We start from the raw sequence: 20,653 nt of genomic DNA on the forward strand, positions 1-20,653 counted from the left end.
TCTGAAATGAAGAATCTGTGAGTTTGCTTGCACTTGTATGAGTTGGCTCACATTGTAATCTTAGCTCTTTGGAGGCTAAGATATGAGGATTGTAGTTCAAAGTCAGCCCTGGCAGGAAAGTCCATAAGTTTCTTATCTCCAGTTAACTTCCTCTTTAAAAAACAAAACAAAACAAAAACAACAAAAAAATGAAGTTGTGGCTCAAGTAGTAGCACACCAACTCTGAGTGAAAAAGCTAAGGGACAGCATCTAGGCCTTGAGTTCAATCCCCTATCCCCCCAAATCTACAGATTATATATCCCTAACTGGAAAATCCAAAATTTGAAATGTTCTAAAATCTGAACTTTTTGAATACTGATAGGATGCTTCAAGCAGAAAATTTCAAGTCTGACCTCATATACCAGACAAAACATAGATGCACTAAACATATTGCATAAAAATTACATAAAATGGTTTTTATTGCATAAAATTGCTTAAAAGATTTTATGTACTAAGTATATATGTATTATAAATGAAAATGAGTGAAAAATATGTATGCATGCAAATAAAAATACAAAGCAAAGACAAAATTGATCTAAATACAAGGCAATAAAAAATGAAAAGTTAAATAATACAGTGAATTTTGTGTTTAGACTTGGGTATCATCTTGAAAGTATCTATATATACATATACATATATATATATATGCAAATATCCTGGAATAAAAAACATTCTGACATTGAAAACTCTTCTTTGCCTGCCCATTTTGAATGACCTGCAGGGGATTTAATGAGATATTTGAGAATGAAATTCCAGCAGAATTACTAAAGGAAAAATAAAGGACTGTTGAATTTTTGGAGTAAATGTTGAAAAGAGATATCATATTGAAATACTGTACCTTGTACCTCTTTTCTTTTTCTTTCCAGAACATTCTTTTTTTTTCTTTTATTCTCTTTTTTTGTTGTACATAGGGCTTGATCTCAGGTCCTGGGCACTATCCCTGAGCTCTTTATGCTCAAGGCTAGCACTCTACCACTTTGAGCCACAGTTCCTCTTACCAGTTTTCTGGTGGTTAATGGCTTTGAACTGCAATCTTCAGATCTCAGCCTCCTGAGTAGCTAGAATTATAGGTATAAACTACCATCACCAGGATCAGCACATTCCTTTTTCTTTTTCTTTCTTTTTTTTTGGGGGGGGGTGCCATTTCTGGGTCTTGAACTCAGGGCCTAGGTGCTGTGACCTCAGCTTTTTGCTCTAGGCTGGTACTCTACCACTTGAGCCATACTTTAACTTCCAGATTTTATTCTGGTTAATTGGAGATAAGAGTCTCTTGTATGGCTTTGAACCTCAAACCTCAGATATATCAGCCTCCTGAGTAGCGAAGATTATGGGTGTGAGTCACCGACTCCTGGCTTTTCAGAACACTGTTATGTACACTGACCTTTACAATTATCTACAAAGAATTAGGATTGGTTGTAGCAGGTATGCAAGAAAATGGTTAATTTCAAAATTAAGTCGTAAAACTGCTTACAAGTTTCCAAAATAAATTTTCTATAAGGATGATCAGGGAAAGCTCAGAGGATTATTCATGTCATGAAAATAAATTGCAAAGATGAGTGTGATAATATTTTGTGTTGATTTTTTTCTTCTATCTCATACCAGGTAAAGGTCACCTTAGCTAGGGTATTATAGCTTGGGGAAAGGTTGAAAGCATGGCTGAAACTGAACCAAGAGAATAAAGTGACAATAAAGCATTGACCACCCATAATTTTAGAAGACTACCTGGGAGAAAAGGCACATCCCATAGACCATTACTTTCTATTTGCTTGTACCTTGGCCAATTCCCAGACAGAGTGATTGACCTTGAAGATCTCACAATGACATTGGGAGCATTTCTAGGACATTTTACATTGCCTGACAACTGGTCAACAGAACAGGTTAACACTGCTTAGGCAGTTTAATGAGCCTTATCCAAACTGTTCTACATATAATTCCTTCCTACCTCCCCCCCCCCCAATTCAGAGTACCTGTAATCACTTTGAAACAGAGGGAGAGTTCTTGATATTCAGCTGTGGTGTGGAATGGTTATGGAATGAAAAAAAAGGAGTATCTGACAAATGACTCCTGGAACTCTAGGTCATTTAGCAATCTTCTAGGTAGCTGACTGATTTGGTGATTTGGTGGTGGGCTTTTCTCTCAGTGGGGAAGATCATGACTAATCTTCCCTCCAATGAGAGCTATGAGCCTAGGCAATTGTTGAGGAGACAATTAGAGTTGCAGGTGCTAGGTAGCTGCTTTATCCAGCAGTCCCTGAAGCAGCATATTATGATTTGCACATAAATCACTTATCATCAATCACTTCTGCTTTTGGTTAAGATGAGTATTACAGGGCTGGGGATATGGCCTAGTGGCAAGAGTGCCTGCCTCATATACATGAGGCCCTGGGTTCGATTCCCCAGCACCACATATACAGAAAATGGCCAGAAGTGGCGATGTGGCTCAAGTGGCAGAGTGCTAGCCTTGAGTAAAAAGAAGCCAGGGACAGTGCTCAGGCCCTGAGTCCAAGCCCCAGGACTGGCAAAAAAAAAAAAAAAGATGAGTATTACACAGGAAATATGGATCCCATAGTTTATCATTTCTTCTGTATTTTTTCCTATTTCAACCAAATTTTCTGTGTGCACATTTTCTGTGTGTACATATGTATATATATACTAATCTATTCTATTAGTCAGAGATGATAAAGTTACAAAGAGAAAGTCTATTTTGGCTCATGGTTCTGGTTCAAAATGTTCTGGCTCAATGGATTTAGGCCTTTGGCAAAGGTAGCACAGCATGATGAGAATGTGGCAGAACAAAATCACTCACTTCAAGGACCAATAAACACAGAGGAGAGAGGAAGAGATAGGGGTCCCACTTTTCTTTTTGGAGTGTACATCTCCAGTGACCTAAGGGCTTTCAACCAGATCCCATGTATTAGAGGTCCACAGCGCTTACTAGTTAGTGTCATCTTAGTAACCAAGTACTTCACACAGACTTTCAGGTATGCTCACCCGAACTATAGCACCAACCACAGGCATAATTGTTTTTTAAAACTGGGAACCTGTGTAATAGTAAGGATGGACATTATAAACTTGAATGTAAAAGGTGTAGTTTTGGGCTATAAAATGAGGCAGTTTTTCAGGTGTATCTACTTTTCTTTCTGTCTCTGAAACAGGATGGGCATAGGCAAAGAAGAGAAGAGAAAATAAAGAGAGAAAGGGAGGGGGAGGGGAGGAAGAGGCAGAAGAAGTGGGGAGGAGAGGGAGGGAGAAGAGAGAGAGAGGAGTCTAGAGTTTTGGTCATTCTTAGAATAGGACTGGAATAATGATTGATGGTATTGGTTCTATCTGCTATGAATACCGGTTAAGGTGCATTTAATACTTGTGTTAGAAATGGAATGCCTGTCTCAGAACACTAAGTTAGAAAGCAGCCTTAGTAGGAGGTGATTTCTGTTAATATCTGAAAAATCAGAGAGTTTTATGACTGCTTTTCAATTACTTTGGCCTTTCAGGCAGTTTGTACATTTGGGGACAAGAAAGCTGATGGCATGATAGGACTTCCTGCTGTGACAACCAAAGACCTACAATTTATCTTTTGATTTATTTCTGTCAGGCTCTAAAGGCAAGCTACAGATTTATGTTCAAACATCAATCCCACAGAAAAAAAATTGGCTTTTCAGCTAAGGGTTAATGAAGCCAGATGGAAAGACTGTCATTGTTTCAGAAGGGGTGGGCTGGAGCAGAAAAGGTGGGCACGAGAAGTAAGAACATTAAAATGCTCTTTTTGACTCACAGATTACAGGCAATTTCCTGTGAGAGGATAAACAGAAAGACCTGCTTTGCTTTGTGATCATACATACCTTTGAAAGGAGAGCTGTAACTGAGTTCCAGCACAATGGCCTTAGATAGGTAATATATCAATGCTTATGAAGAAAGAGGAAAATTGCTTGCAAAAATGAAGCTTATGTAATTTGGCCTCATTCATCAGCTAACCAAGTGACCTGCAAACACAGTGAGATCAAAAGCATTTTCAAGGCCATAGGGTCATGGCTCAAGTGATAGAGTACCTGATTAGCAAGCCCAAGGCCCTGAGTTTAAAGCCTAGTCTTGTCTTGTTCAAAAGACTGTAGCATTGTTTTGGCTTAGAAGCATGACTCAAGTGCTACAATGCCTGCCTCATTGGAAGCAGAAGTCTCTGAGTTCAAGCTCCAGGACTGAAAAATGAAGAAGAAGGAAAAAATAAAGGGAAGAAGGAAGGAAGGAAGGAAGAAAGAAAGAAAAAGAAGGAAAGAAAGAATTCTTAGCAATAGTGAAATGGAGTTTTCTCCTCAAAGCAAGGCCTGATAACCTCAGGAGCAAAGGATTAATATTAAAGGCTTACAATGAATTGATTAGTGTATCAGTACACAACTAAAGTGCCTATCATGTCTGTATTTAAGAAATGATCACAACTGAGCTCCATATATCCAGGTCTTCCTCACTGCAGAGTAATTCTTGAAGTCAGGCATGATACAAAACTGTGGCCAATTCTACTAATTGGACTCTTGTGGCAGTATAAGGCCCAGTATTTTTGGTATGAGAACAGGATAATGGGAAGGATTCTGAATCTTCAAATAATTTAATGATGAACATGATACACAGCTTCAATTAGGAAAACACATTTTTGAGGAGATATAGTCTCTTAGGTTCCCCTCTAGCCTGGTAAGAATAGGGATTTGTCTTATATGACTCTGTCCTCAGTGATCAGCATGTTGGCTGTATATGCTTGACAAAATGTCCAAGTGCTTTCCAAAAGGCACATAGGGACTGAGCAGGTGGGTTATCCATAATTGGTCTTCTTTGCAGAGTTATAGTTATCCTGTTTCACTATGGTGCTGGCTTGTTCTGTTCTATATATGTGGGTCTTATGTTTGAGCTAAGTCTTGCCTTAATGCCTTGTGCTGGGATGGTCCCTTGTTATATACTTTTAGAGATACTATTCTGAAAATCTATCATGGACTCAAATAGGCTTGACTTTTTCTAACATGTGAATAAGTTTTAATTATCTTCACCACTTGTGGATTGGAGTCCTGCTAAAGCTAAAGGTATGATGTTCAGTGTGAGTGTGCAGGCCCTAGAATCAGGAGTACTAAGGCGATAAATCCAAGTTCAAAAGCCCACCGAGATCTACATTGCAGTTCAAGATGAGAGAAAAAAGGAAAGATAAAAATACAGACCATTTTTCCTTTTTTGTTCTACTCAAGTACTTATGTGGTTGGATAAAGGTCATTAATAGAGGCAAAACAACCTGCTTCATTCAGTTGAACAGTTCCAAGGGTAATCAGTTTCAGAAACACCCTCACAGACAGACTGAAACATTACATTAGATGTTTAAGCATCTCATGGCATGAAGTGAACCATTATAGCCAGGAACAGCCAGTGGCTCATGCCTGTAAAAGCCACTGAGGAGGTTCTGATCTAAGAGTCATGTTTCAAAGCCAGCCTGGTTAAAAAGATGTTTAAGACTTTATCTCCCACCAGCCAGCAAAACACTAGACTAGGGGCCTAGTTCAAAAGGTAGAGTACCAGCTGTGAGCCAAAAAGCCAAGAGAGAGAGGGAAAAATCTTGAGTTCAAGTCCTGATAATGGCACAGAAAACAAGCAAGCAAACAACAACAAGAACAAAACCAACAAAACATAGTGTATACTGCTTTTATTTTTGAAAGTAATATCACATGGTATATAAAGATATTGCAATTTAATATGGCCATTTATGTATGTAATTCATCTTGATCAGTTACCTTCCTTCCTTCTTCCAAAGCCAGTTTTTATCAAGTGTCTCTGATCCATTTTCACACTTGTACACAAGCATCTGGATCATATTTATCCTCTTTCCCTTCTCCTTCCATTGTCCCCCTCCCACTAGTACTGAAACCCCAACAAATATGCTTCAATTTCCTAATATTATATACATATACAGAAGAACCTGTATGTATCTACATATAGTTTATATTTAAGTGTTCCTTCTACATGTGAGAGAAAATGTTTCCTTTGTCCTTCTGGGCCTAGCTTACTTAATAATATGATTTTCAGATCCATCTATTTCCCCACAAATTACATAATTTTTCTTTTTCTTTGTGTTTTAATAACATTCTATCATCTATCTATCTATCTATCTATCTATCTATCTATCTATCTGTCTGTCTACCTAATATTTTACTGGTTCATTCAGCAGTTGTGTAGCATCTGGGCTATTTCCATATCTTGACTATTTTGACTAATGCTGCAAAAACATGTATGCACAGGTACCCTTATTATACACTGATTTATATTCCTTAAAAAAGTGGTATTGCTGGATAGTAAGGTATTTTTTTATTTTGTCTTTGTAATAAGGACTCTCCCTGGTTTCCATAGTGGTTGCACTAGTTTACAGTCTCACTAGCAATGTGTTATAGTTTATTTCATTCCAAGCTCTTGCCAGCAATTGTAGTTGTCTGTATTCTTGATGATGGCCACTTTCACTGGTACAGGATGCAGTAGGGATGTTTTTTCCTCCATATTTTATAATTAGCATTTGTTGTGCAAAGAATTTCATCTTGACATATCCATATATGTGTATAATGTAACTTCATCAGACTTATCCCCTTTATCACTCTCCCTCATCAATCTTTTTTGGTTACCAAACTAAATGAAAGAATGATTTCTTACTCTGTGTGTGTGTGTGTGTGTGTGTGTGTGTGTGTGTGTGTGTGTTTCTCCCAGTCGTGAGGCTTGAACTCAGGGCCTAGGCACTGTTCCTGAACTTCTTTTGCTCAAGGCTAGCACTCTATCACTTTAGCCACAGTGCCTTTTCTGGCTTTTTCTGTTTATGTGGTGCTGAGGAACCCAGGGCTTCATGCATGCTAGGCAAGCACTGTACCACTAAGCCACATTCCCAGCCCCTAACTTGTGTTTTTAAGTGGCTGTCAAATGGGAAAAAGAAGTACTGAGTCACATATATTTGGAAAAGTATATCCTCCTAATTTATCTGCAGGATAACACCTAATTCACTAAATAAAAGCCAAGATAGTTTCTCCAAGAATTAATAAGCAAGAATGTAATGTGATGAAGTTTGACAAAGTAGAGGGAGGAACAAAAGCCATTTTTTAAGGTCATGTCTTGGTAATTTTACACATACATGGATAGAAAGACCAAAGACCACATGTGTGTAATGAATTGCACCAACCCATCCTTATCTAATACTGACATATGTTCTACTCTCTCAGCAGAAGGAATATTAGCAAAAAATGAGAAAGGAAAAGAAATCCCTAAACATGGTAATTTCCAGGCTGAAGCAGTATAAAATTGCTTGCCAGAAATTTACTCTCTGTTGGGAACTCCTAATCACCTCCCCTGCTACTACCATATCCGATTGACTGTTGTCTCTAATTCTACTTGTACCTGGTTTGAAAGTTGTAGGTAGGGTTGAAGACTAAATCAATTAATAAAACATGCTGTAGAAAATCTTTGCTAAAATTTCAGAGTTTCTTCAGGGCTTTGGAGCAAGCATCCCCTTTTGTGTGTTTTACCCTTTGAAATTATGTGGCACTGCAAGGCTAATTCTAGTTAAGCAATTCATTTGGCTGCTTTCTCTGGAAGCTGGTTTATTTTTTTCCCATCTGTAATCTTTGTTCTTCTTTTTTCCAGTAAAATTGCCTTCTTAGCGGGGTCAGCCAAGTCAAACATCCTTAATTTCCCAGCAGAACACTGGCTTTCACTGTTGGGGTGAAGGGCAGTGTACGGACTTGTGAAACAACATGATTTCATAGCTTTTCAAACAGTGCTAGCCCTTTAAGTAGAATCTCCATTGTATACAAAACGTGAGTTAAGACAGGATTGTGTATGCAAATAACAGTGCAGCAAGCAACAGGAGTGAGACTCAAAGGACTCTGTTGTTTCTGCAGAGGAACATCAGTGAGCTTTCCTTTTTGCTTGAAATTCTTTGAGACCTTCAAGGAATCTTCCCCATGTGGGAACTTGCCTGTGTTTACACTTTTGTGATGAACCACACCAGGACCCTTGGAGGCCTGTCTGGGAAGCGAGACACCAAAGAAGACTGATGGCATCTCTCTGAGAGAGAATAGGGAGGGATGAATGGAAATCACTATTGGGGAGGGAAAGGGGAAGAACGTTTCACCTGTCACAAAGCTTGTGTTTCATGCTGTGTATTACTAATTGAGAAAAAGAACTTGGACTGGATCTAACTGGGTCTTGGCTATGAAGTAGCTAGAGAGAGAGGACCCAATAGTGAGCTGAGAGACACTAAGTTAGATGAGAGGCCTTATCTTTAGCCTCTTAGAAGGGGAAGCAATATTTACAGGCCCGGAAATATGGCCACACACAGGATGGGATAGCCAACCTGATTTATGTTAATATTTGTAATTCCCATGCTAAAGTTAATAATACTACTAATATTTATGTCATATAGTTCATATTGCTTAGACAATGATTTTGTGTTAGGCTCTTTAATTTCTTACATGTGCCATGGTCTGAATGTGCTTCTCTAAACCTCCTGTTGGAAACTTCCTCCTGAAGTGATAGCTTTAAGAGGTGGGCCTTTGAGTGATGATTTGATCATGAGGGTTCTACCTCAAGAGTAGGGTTAGTGCTTTTATAAAAGAAAAGCTCAAAGGAGCTTGTTTGCTTCTTCTGTGAAGTCAGATGCAGCAATAAGCCACCACCTATGAGGAAGGGACCTTCATCACACATTGGATCTATTGGCACTCTGGTGTTGGACTTATCAGCCCCCAGAACTCCACGTGATCAATTCTGTTATTTATTAATTACCCAGTGTAAGGTATTTTTTTGTGGTATTTTGAGCACATAAGACATGCTACTAATTTAATCATCCTAGCAGCACCTTGTGATAGAAAATTATCCTAATTTTAAACATGGAAATTGAAATACAAAGATGTTCAGTGGTTTTCTTAAGTTCCACAACTGTAGTGAGTGAAGGATGCGGGACGTGGCAGCATCCTGAAAACCCTGCCAGGGTGAACCTTACTATAATAGGATTTAATTAAAGGTACAGTGATGTTGTGTTTCACATAGCCATATTACCTAATTCCTGTCAAATTATAATAACAGTTCTTTACTGAATTCAAACATAAGTGGGTAATATTGTATAGATACACAAATACTGAAGCTCCTTGTGAAGTTTATACTCTTGTTGAGGGTTGCCTATAGTTCTGGGGGTGGCCCAAACCAAATTCTACCAAAACTTTTTGTCCTACATTGTGAAACTGTCTAGTGCAAGGTCTAATGACTAGTGACATATGGCTATTTGAAACTAATTGCAGATATACAAGTTCTATTTCAAGTGTTCAATTGCTATGTGTGACTAATGGCTACCATATCAGTCAGTGTGGAAAGAAGAAAATGATTTCTACCATTGAAGAGAATTTTATTGCTATTTAAAAAGTCATTTGACTTAAAATTACTTGCCAAAAGAGGTCAATTAAACTCATATCCCCTGTTTTTTTTTTCTTGCTCTGTTCCATATATGTTATGCATGGGAATAGTTTTTGATTCTATTAAGAATTTAATGAGGCCATTACCTAGAAAATACACCTATGCAATTATACATAGAAATTTGCATACAGTTTTAGTGGGATTGTGGACCTTCTGTGTAATAGTTAACTATTGGTGCATAGCAAATTACCCAAAAAACCTACTGGCTTAATACACTAAGGATTTATTCTTTCACAAAATTCTGTGGCTCAGAAATTTGAGAGTAGCTTAGTTTAGGGGTTCTGGCTTAAACATCTCATTAGTACTCTTTAGAACTCTCATTAGTACTTAACTTAGACCTCTACTTCCCCATGCATAAGTAATTTAGGAGAACATAATATCACTTATGATCTTCTCTTGAAAGTCACGTCCCATCATTTAAGAAACACTGCCTATTCATTGTGGGAAAGGGCTGCATTGGGTGTGAATGGCAGCAGGCAGGAATCTGTGGGTATCAGGCTGGAGGCTGGCTATACTCTCTGAACACATATTTCATAGGACCGAAGTCTTCCAGGCCACAGCTTTCCTATATTTCTCATTGATATAGTACTAGCAGCTGTGCTATCTCCTTATAAATTGTAGACAATAAATAGTTGCTAAATGAATGAGTAAACGAACTCTAGGTCTAAAATATCTGACCCAAATCTCTCTGTCTGGGTTTATAGGGAGAAAGGAATTTGAGGGTGAAGAGACTGTAACATAAGTATTCAAAATTTGCAGAGGGACATTTTAATGACATTGCTAATATATGACTAAAGGGTTCTGTGCTGAGAACGTTAGTTTATGAACCTAATTTTATGTATGTAGTCTAAACACTGTGAGAAGCAATAACATACTCATGCACACATGCATGCAATTCATGGGCTTACACCTGTACAGGCAACATTGTTCTAAGTGAAAAGTGGAAAGGAAGCCACTGAGATTAGTACACATAGGTCTTTTAGAGAAAAGTACCTGGCATAGTCTTGATACATAAATTACAGCCTGGGAGATGATAGACAGGTTAAAGTTTATGGTAAGGCTATATTTTAGGAAGAGAAGAGTGTGGGTAGTAATTCAAAGCTGACAAAAATTAGAAAGAGCCACATGTGGAAAATAGCAGCAGCTCTCTTCTTACTGGCATTGTAATTGTGTATAAAGTTCTTTCACTTTCTAATGTCTACTGGGACTTACGCTTCCCAAGATAGAGGCAAAACCTGTACAAAACCATGTGGCTGTCACTCATCAAAATACAGGTTTATACTCCAAGTGCATTTTCTACTAATGGAGGTCACCAGAGAGATTCTGGAGAAAGAGGAATATATGTATCACTTCAAGATTCCCAACCTAGGCACCATGCCTGTCCTTAAGGAACTGCAAGTTTGGGAGTTAATAGAATAGAGTCAGTCTTACAAAAAGCCTAGCAGTTTATTTCTTGATGCTTTACAGTGGGATGCTTATCTCTCTACACCTTCTTAGGAGGGTCTGTAAGGAGGCTTCAGCAGCTCTCTGGACACTGACGCAGGTGTCCTGACGAAGTGCTTGGAGCCCTGAAATAGAAAGACCAACAAAGTGAAGGGAAGGAGGAGAGTCAGAGCCCAGCAAGCAATCCAAGCCAAGGCCCACATTATGCAAACTATAAGGCTACACTGAGGGTTAACCCTGTGTGGGACTCAGGTCACATTGTATTTGAAAAGGTGGAGCTACAAGGTGAGAATCTGTTTTAACGATGAAAAAGGAGGGATTAGAAGGTGCTGTAGGGAGTGGCTTAGTCCTAGGATGCATGCTTAGTACGTACAAGGTTCAGTCTCCAGCACAGGAAAAAACAAGAGAAACAGAAAGAGAACAGAAGACTCTGGCTTTGTGATCATCAGTCTTATTTAAGCAGAAAATCATAATCTGTTGATAATATGTCTACAAAGGAATGGAGATGGGAAGTGCTTCAGGCTCCATAGAAATTCCAGTAACAACAGATATATAGTAATTGGAGATACAGTAGTTGGATACTAAGGTCTGTCATTTAGGGTTTATCTGCAACTTGAAGCAATGATAATTTCTCTTAAGAATATAACTGTATTCTGTGCATGAACCAGGACTGATACTCACGTGTGGTCAATTGCTCTCTGTCTAATAACTCCACATATTGGTTGGTCAAATTGAGAATGATAGCGTCTAAAGTCAACAAGAGGAAAAGTTATTGACTTAGCTCAGGGAAGAAGTTGATCATGTTGAAGGACATCTGGTCAGAAGGTGAATAGTCTGGTTTAGTAATGAGTAAATTATGTAACTCTCCCTGTACCACTTAGGCTAATGTGGGTGGTGCCTTGATTATGTCAGGAGTGCCTTGTCTGGAAGTGGTCACCCATCCAAAGTGTACTTGAGAAAGTGTCCAAATGGCCTTTGGGGGTCAGAGGTAGCTACTGTCAAGCTTCCAACCAGTGTATGACTCCTGTATGTAGTCAGCAAATTAGAATGAAGTAGAGGCCATCATATGCATGACCTTGGGAACCTTTAGGGTTTAACTTGGTATCTGCTTTGGTTATTTTTTGAGGCAGGATCTTGCTTTTTGATCAGGTGGGCCTAGACTGCATTCTTTTTCTATACTCCTCTCACTGTAGCCGAGACAAAAGCCTTTCCACTGAAATCAGGTGTCACTCTTTTTGTTTTATCCCAGCTGGCATCAAACTGCAATCCTCCCAATCTCAGCTTCCCACAAAACTGGAAGGACAGACATTAACCACCACATCCAGCTATTGATTGAGATGGGGGAACTCATGAACTTTTCACCTGGGTTGATCCAGAACTTCAGTCCTTCTTGTCATTATACTTCCCAAGTAGCTAGGATTACAGGTGTGAATCGCTAGCATCTAGCATAGTTTGGGGTAGTTTTTAGCCCAAACAAACACTAGGTGGAAACACACACATACACACACACACACACACACACACACACACACACACACACACACACACCCCTGATAGTGACTTTTGTTGTGAGCTCACCTGTGAGTTTGACAGCTGAGCTTCTGATCACCTCCCAGTTACTGGTGAAGAAGGTGAATGTGTGTGTATGGAGGATCCACAGAATTTCCTGGTTTTTCTTTGCCTAGAAGGAGATGTACATTACCAAGAGCACAACTGGAAAGAAACTATAGCATTCAGCATCTTATAGGTTTTCAACAGGGAATTTTTAAGGCCAATGAACACTCACATAACCATCCATTGATAAATTGACTGCAAGTTATGACTACTTGGAAGGCACCAGGGGTTAAGGAAAAGGTCAATAGACATGAGTTTCAGCAATCTAGAAGAATTGACCCCACGGAAGTATGGGATGATGTAAAAAGATCATTGTGATCCTTCCAAGAGTCTTGGCTCTACCCTGAGCATCACTGTTATCCACACTATTTGCCCTTGGGGTATGTGTCCAGATTTTTTTTTTGCCAGTCCTGGGTCTTGAACTCAGGGCCTGAGCACTGTCCCTGGCTTCTTTTTGCTCAAAGGTAGCACGCTACCACTTGAGCTACAGCACCACTTCTGGCTTTTTCTATATATGTAGTGCTGAAGAATCAAAACCAGGGCTTCATGTATACGAAGCAAGCTCTCTACTACTAGGCCATATTCCCAGCCCTGTGTCCAGATTTGCATCCTGTCATGTTGGAGGTGCATTTGCTGTGCACTCACCAGTTTTACACAGAATTGTCTATAGAAATCCCTGGCCCTTGGCAGGTCCTGAACGAGGAGATGATCTAAAACCCCATAGAGTTCTTGCAGGCCCAGGAATGGTATGCAGATGACCAGGACATCACGGCAAGCCTAGAAAACAGTTTTCCACATTACAGCCTGAAAGGCCGAGGTCCTCATTCAAAAAGAAAGAAACAGAATAACATTGGCAAATGAACAGTCAAAATGAAAGTCTTGGATGGCTTTATAGTAATTATTGGCATTTCCCCAAGGTTCAAGGGTGGGAAGAGATGGCAAGAAAGAGCCCAGAATTGGAGGAGTGGTTTTAAGGTTCAGTTCTGAGGGATTACTTCAAATCTGGCTACTACCAGCCCAGGTAGACCAGGCTGCCTGGCCCTTCTCACCGGGGACAGAGGATTGGAACAGGTGTCTGTGGTGGATCACTTACAGTTCCAATCTTAGGATTGGGATCCCAGAGATGAAGAAGAAATGAAATCATGCTCTTTTTAATTTCTTCAGCAAAAAAGGGTTTCCACCTTCTTCCTGTTAGGGATGCCAGATTCTCAAATAAGAGGATGGCGGTCAGTCTCACATCATCTTGCTCCTGTTGTGACAAATGCAACTTCTCACAGGCCATTCCTTGTCAGCACCCACCTTGGCATGGCATCCCTCCTGCCCTGCCCTACTCAGCAAAGGAAAGTTGAGATCTGGCCACTAGGATATTCTTTTCACAGCCCCAGTGTGTTCTGAGAGTTCTCTTTTTCCCCTAGAAGCCCTCTCTCCCTGCACACATGTTTGAGAAACTGTGAGTCTAGGGTTTGGCTAATACTGTAGAACTGGAGGTATGATTCTGTCTTTCACAAAAGCTGGGGATGTTTGATGGTTGATGTATTTGGACAAACAAAGGTGCAGGCAGCCAAAGGCAAGAGATGATTCCTGTTGTTTTTGTATTTTATATAAAATAGTTAGATTCATCACTCACTTGGACTTATAGGATCTCTATTTCGATTTGTTCTTCACTTAAATGTCAAATACTTTCTAGAGGGATTGCAGGCAACTCAGGAATTTGGATCTTGACTAAATAAAAAAAGTGCCTGGCCTTACAGTTGAATCAATGAAATTATAAGACTTCCTTGCTTTTTGTCCAAGATGGTAGAGAATGCTTTCAAGAAGCAATGGTAAAGATGATGGAAGATCATTGCCTCCTATCACCTCACATGTGGGCTTTGAGTTTATGGTTTAGTTACAACAAAGGAAGATATAATTTTCTGGAGTTTTCTTTTCATGCCTAGAAAACTGCTTTAACACACGCATATGAACCAGAGAGATAAAAGGAAAAATAATCCCGAGAAATAGGATGTTATTTCAAGAAACAAAAAGCATAAAAAGGACCTTGATGTAGGTGTTTCAGAAAAATGGCTTGTTTGGGAAAAGGCCAAGATAGTTAAATAAATACATGAGATGTGATTTTTCATAATGGACAAAAGGCTAGAAGTATATTCTTAAAATAGATATAGGTATTGATAGACATACAAAAGTGTATTAGTTAAATATTAATTTTTGGACAAAGAAAATAAAATCAAAGTACCAATAGGTAGGAACAGAAAAGAAGACGACTTTCAATTTTTCCATCATTAAAAGAAAGACAGATGATGAAAAAGCAGGAGAAAGAAGTGATAGAGTGTTTCAGAGTACCAAGAGAGGCATTAAGAAATTCCCACCAATGTCCTCATGGATTTATAGAGGGCAAAGTGACTGCTCAGAGAGATAGCCTGGTGGAATGGTAGCCAGTGGGAACTAGAACATGGGGCCACAGTTGGTTTCATGTTCTATATATCATCATAGCATTTAGAGAGTTTCTTCATGAAGATATTCCTATTCTGAAAGGAAGAAAAGAAAAACAAGGGGAGATCAGAGAACTTCGTGATAGCTTAGTCTGTAGGAAAATACAGGGACCAAGAGAAGTAATCTTGAAGAAAGATAATGCTGCAGAAAGAATAGCATGTCATTACTAGGACCTATGTTTTGTAAACTACTAGTGTGCAGGTGAGATGGAATCAACCCCAGTTAAGAAGCAGAACAATTTAACCTAATAACTAGTAAGAATTCAGGTTTCTTCGATAGCACTGAGAAGCACCATTTTAATAATAAAACTACAAGGTAGATTTGTGATTTCCCAGAAACTCAGATCCAAGAGAATTATTGTTATCAGTTCAACAAGAACCTAGAAAATCTAATAGGTGGGCTCTATAGGGGAGACACTTTAATTCTTTGCTAAAGATTGCCAACAATTATCTCTCTTGAGGAAAAAAAAAGTGAATATCTGTTATTTTTATAGGAGGTACTAATTGGGTTGAGAATTAAATGGGATATTGGTAATTTGGAGGAAAAATTTAGAGAACAGAATAAATTAGAAGTATGCTTTTAAAAGGTAGATTTAAGTTAGTACAAACAGAAAACTCAAAAACATAAAAGTTGAGAATTATATACTGTGACATAAAGCTAAGAGTCTTACAGTTAACAAATGGTAAAAGAGAAATAAATAAAAGGATTTATTAAATTCAAAGAACTAATCAACTTGGCATGTGAAACCATACAAAGACAATATGTCATCGATGAGTGTATCTGCATTCCAATAACAGTTTATCAAAGTATCAGGCCGTAGGCTCAATTAGTTCTATGTGTTAGGGTTTACTGATTCCTGGGCCAATGAGTCTTTTAAGTCTGAAACTGGAAAGACAGTGCAGTGGTAACATCATCTTCACTAAGGCCCTAGTCTAGCATTGAATATTACTCTAACCTGCGTACTCCTCAAAGCCAGCCTCGAGATGAGAATTTTGGTGCAAGCAATCTATTTGGGTGGTGAAACCAAGAAAGGGAGCTGGGGAATAGAGAGGAGCAAAGGAAGGAAGAACGAAAAGAAATTTTAAAAGAATTAAAAAAAAAAGGAATTTTAGTGAGCATGCAACCTTCATAGGCAAGTAGTGTTCATTTCTCTTGAGGGGCGAGAAACTTGGGAAGTATCTACAAACTCCTCTTTCTCATATTTTCTAAGTACTTCCTGGGGCTTTCTTTCCCCCCTCCAACACTTCTTTATCACCCCCTTAGATCAATTGTAACTCTCAGGCCAGGGAGCACTTGCTAGCCCAGAGACACAGATAGGGGAAGTCGACAACTGTGACAGCTGTGTAGGGTTGGTTGCAGATAACCTTGGGATTGGCTAGGGGGTGATGGTAGGACACTGATTATTGTCTTCTGCAAGCAATACCAGAATTTTTTCCTCTTCATTTGATTTTTCCCCCACCGTGGGGAAAAAAGACTCACGTCTTCAAAGAAGGTTCTTGTTTGCAGCACTATTTCCTTGAAGTAGAAGCTCACATCTCTGTCTGTGAGAAGCTCCATGATCTTTTTGAGGGCCTTCAAGCTTTCACAGACGACCTCTGTGCGAGCCAGGTGATAGAGACCTCTGATGACAGACTCTAACATTATCTGCTTATGCTTCTTTACCTATTTGGAAATAAGCTTGCTCAATACCAAGCACAAGAGTGAAGTCCCCAGGTAAAGGAGGTGTGTGTTCTTCTGGGGGTCACATATATGTCCATCTAAGTTGCTACTTCATCTATGCATTGGGATTTTCTCTTCGTTTCGATACAACTAAGTGCAGGTTTGTAAATAGTTATATTAAAGAAAAACAAAATGAAACTTCTCAACCTACGTGAACCAATTTCCTTGAGAAGGCCTCGTACCTTGTGAGGGGCCCCAGATGCTGTGTTACCAAGTCCCCGGATGGCCATTTGCCTCAGAGTAGCGTTGGTGTCCCAGGCACTCTGATCCATCAAGATCAGAACCTCTCGCAGATTTCCATGCTTCCACAGGACTGGCTCCTTCATGAGCTGTAACCAACACACTCCTCCCCTTTAGTTAAGGGAGTGGCCTCCGTTCAGGAGGGAGTCAAAAGCAACTGAACTACAACTGAAGAGAGGGCCTTCCTGGAGTGAAACTGCAAGTCATGTAATGGCTCCACTCTGGACATGAGCTGTCCATAGTTGAGGTTATCTGGTGGTGAGCACCAGAACACCTTCTTAAGAGGAGGTTTCTAGTTTCAACAGAACAGTGGGGTAGAAAAAAACAAACTAGAAACCACTGATGATGCTCCTTCTCTGGATCGATTGGGATAGTCTCACAGTCAGATTTGGAAAGGGTAGTAATGTGCTTATTCATTTAGTTCTTATTTTGTCACTTCCAGACTTGGGCACTTCTCCTCTTTGCCTGGAAGATCTATTTCTGCTGGTGTTGGGCAGGAGATGGAGATGGTTGAAGTGGGTCCTTCTGCCTCTTCCACTCCCTGCTTAGGTATCTCTGGCAAGGGTCTAGTCCCTCTCTTACTAAGGGTTTCCTTGATGGTCCCTGTCCCATGATTTAAGCTCTCACTGAACTCCAAACCCTAGTACAAGCATCCCACAGGACCCAGAGGGCATACTGGGATGCCTGTTCCCCCTTGCCTCAGAGAAGAAAGCGGTGCCAGTTATCCGGTAGTTCTCCGAGGAGGAGGTGAGAGATGGAAGGAGGTATACCATGATGTCCAGTATGACGCCATGTTGCCAGACTGCCATGCTCCTGGAAAATGCAAATTTGGGCAAAGATTCTCCCCGCCCCATAAGAAATGTTAATCAAGTTTCTCAGGCATACAGTATATCTCCAATGGGAGGCTTGATGAAAAACTACTGAAGCCTAAAATCTTAAATAGCCCATTGAAGTATCAAACAAAAATGTAGTTTGTTGAAAGCATTTCATTTGAATTGTTTTTGTTGTTGTTGTTTTGCAAAAAGGTCTTATATAGTGCAGGTTGGCCTTGAAATTTTAACCCTCCTGCTTCCACCTCTGGTGTGCTAGGATAACAGTTGGGTGCTCTCTCTCTCTCTCTCACTCGCTCTCTCTCTCTCTCTCTCTCTTCACTGTGTCATTAGTTTGGTTCATACTACATTCTCCCCCCTCCATCTTTGCTCTTCCTTTTCTTATGTCCTACTTTGACTATAGATTTTAGGTGGGTAAATTTTTCTCAGTGTAACTGCCTGTGTTTTTATTCTTTGTGTTTTTTTTTCTTTTGTATCCAGTATTAAACTACTTGCACCTCACCTGGCGAGCACACACACTCCTATGTGATGGTTCTCAGGACTGCTAAGCAGGGTCCATAAATTATCCCCCTCCTCAGATTCTTTCGCAAGACCTTCTTTCATGGCTTGGGCTTGCAGACACTTCAGGGTTGCTATTGAGAGCCTATAGGAGACATCACACATCACCACAGAAAGTCAAACTCATACAGGGAATTGTGAATTCCCCAGTTTACTCCTGCTGTCCTCTACAATACTCTCCAACCTTGGATTAATGGATGCTGTGCAAACAACAATAGCAGCAACAACAAAACCCAAAACAAGGGATCCCTGCCCTGATCTCACTCTTCAGTCTTGGCATTACTAAGAACACTTGGATGGCATGAATCAGCAAGTCCGTATAATTTTGTCAGTCCTCATGAGGAAAAAAGCCATTAGTAATAGAAATAAAAATACCCTAGTTCGCAGACTCTAAGCATCCTTAGGATCTGGGTGGATCATGCAGTGGATGGTGTGGTGCAATTCCTTTCGGGAGTCTGTACCTGAGATGCAATTGTAGTTGTTTCATGTATTCACAAAGCACGCTTGCACTCAGGCACAGATTTTATACTGTTGCCATTTTAGTAAAGCTATGTGTATTATAGGAACAGCATTCATTTTGACTCAATGCGATTTAAAATGTCTTTTAAAAGGTTATACTATGAATTGACATTGTAATGAGAAAGTTATGTGAAAGTTCAGAGAAAGAGAAATGTGATGTGGGAGAAAATCAATACCTACTAATTCTCAAATAGCCTTTTGTTTCTCCTTTAGAAATTAATGATCAGGTCTCACCGAGTAACTGAGAGAAGCCTTCACTTTCTCTCTTCTAGCCTCAGCCTTCTTCCACATGCTGGGATTGCAGATGTACACCACCACACCCAACTCAAAAACTTCTTTTTCTTTGGTCTGTCATGGGGCTTGTACTCAGGGCCTGGGCACTGTCCCTGAGCTCTTCTGCTCAAGGGTAGTGCTCTACCACTTTAAGTCACAGCTCCGTTTCCAGTTTTCTGGTAGTTAATTGGAGATTAGAGTCTTATGGCCTTTCCTGCTCAGGCTGGCTTTGAACTGCGATCATCAGGTCTCAGCCTCCTGAGTAGTTAGGATTACAGGTGTGAGCCATTAGTGCCAAGTCTTTTAAAAGACCACTTTTTTTTTTTTTTGGCCAGTCTTGGGGCTTGGACTCTGGGCCTGAGCACTGTCCCTGGCTTCTTTTTGCTCAAGGCTAGCACTCTGCCACCTGAGACACAGCGCCACTTCTGGCCATTTTCTGTATATGTGGTGCTGGGGAATCGAACCCAGGGCCTCATGTATATGAGGCAGGCACTCTTGCCACTAGGCCATATCCCCAGCCCTTAAAAGACCACTTTTGATAAATATTAAATAACTGAAATAAAAATGTCATATGTCCTGAGACATGTACAATTTTATATAAAATACATTAAAAATAAAAAAATGCAAGGAAGCATTTATGGCTGCTTTGGGAGTCTATTTTCTCAGTGGTTCACAAAATACTCTTGCTTATTTCAACTGCTGAAGTCTTAGATTTGATACAATCTGGTATTTATTTTTTCTTCTTTGTGTGGTTTTGATATCACAGAAGTCCAATCTTCCCAGAAAGATACCGATAATGGAAGCCAAAGGAAATGCGAAGAAGAAGGCACAGCTTGTATTCCATTGGTGATCATTCTGGGCAGCTATTCTGGGAATTGGTTCAGGGAAAGGGAACTATAAGGCCTGGTGACACAGACTAAGAACTCCCCGGTTAGTGTTTCCTCATGAGTGTTTGGTTTCAGGTCAGAAAGCATAGATTTTGGCCTCCATGGTCCCACTTCAGGAGTCTGGGAAGACTCTCTTAGGAAGACTACCATGCTGGACTCTACCTGCAGGGGTCTGGAGTCTGCTGTCGTTCCCCTGGTTGCATCACACGCCGCCTGTGGTTCAGGGCTGAAATGGGCATCTTCTGGCCCAGCGTACAGCTGACCAGCTTCAGGAGGAGCGTGAACAGTTCTGGATACAAGCTAGTGACAGGGCCTCCCATTGAGAGCACTTCATACATAGCACAGGCCACCTGGGTTGGGGGGGAGAGGGCCTCAGGTCAAGAAGTCTTCTTTCCTCCCAGATCATCTTCCTAGCGTGATGGTCAAGTTTATACCCCACCTCCCCAACTGAATGTTTCCCAAGTTGACCATGTTCATCACAAAACACAAAGGAAACATATTAGTCTATAAGCCCCTGGCCTCCAGTTGTCTCTCTCTCTCGAGTAGTACCAAGAGTATTATTTTTTTAAGCAGC

At 40.1% G+C, this 20,653-nt stretch overlaps 1 protein-coding gene across 1 annotated transcript in view; it reads right to left on the reverse strand.

Annotated features, from left to right (window-relative positions):
- Positions 1–10,967: 10,967 nt before the first annotated feature.
- Positions 10,968–20,653, reverse strand: part of Mroh2b (maestro heat like repeat family member 2B) — a 63,098-nt gene continuing 53,412 nt past the window's right edge. Inside the window, exons 33-42 of the mRNA XM_048368244.1 lie at positions 20,242–20,429; positions 18,345–18,485; positions 17,711–17,825; positions 16,955–17,101; positions 16,533–16,715; positions 13,657–13,812; positions 13,209–13,340; positions 12,528–12,630; positions 11,631–11,696; positions 10,968–11,074 (exon numbers count right to left, since the gene is read on the reverse strand). Of these exons, the coding sequence (XP_048224201.1) occupies positions 10,968–11,074; positions 11,631–11,696; positions 12,528–12,630; positions 13,209–13,340; positions 13,657–13,812; positions 16,533–16,715; positions 16,955–17,101; positions 17,711–17,825; positions 18,345–18,485; positions 20,242–20,429 (1,338 nt within the window). The remainder of the gene's footprint in view (positions 11,075–11,630; positions 11,697–12,527; positions 12,631–13,208; positions 13,341–13,656; positions 13,813–16,532; positions 16,716–16,954; positions 17,102–17,710; positions 17,826–18,344; positions 18,486–20,241; positions 20,430–20,653) is intronic.

This window comes from Perognathus longimembris, chromosome 19 (genome assembly GCF_023159225.1).
Source record: "Perognathus longimembris pacificus isolate PPM17 chromosome 19, ASM2315922v1, whole genome shotgun sequence".
NCBI lineage: Eukaryota > Metazoa > Chordata > Mammalia > Rodentia > Heteromyidae > Perognathus > Perognathus longimembris.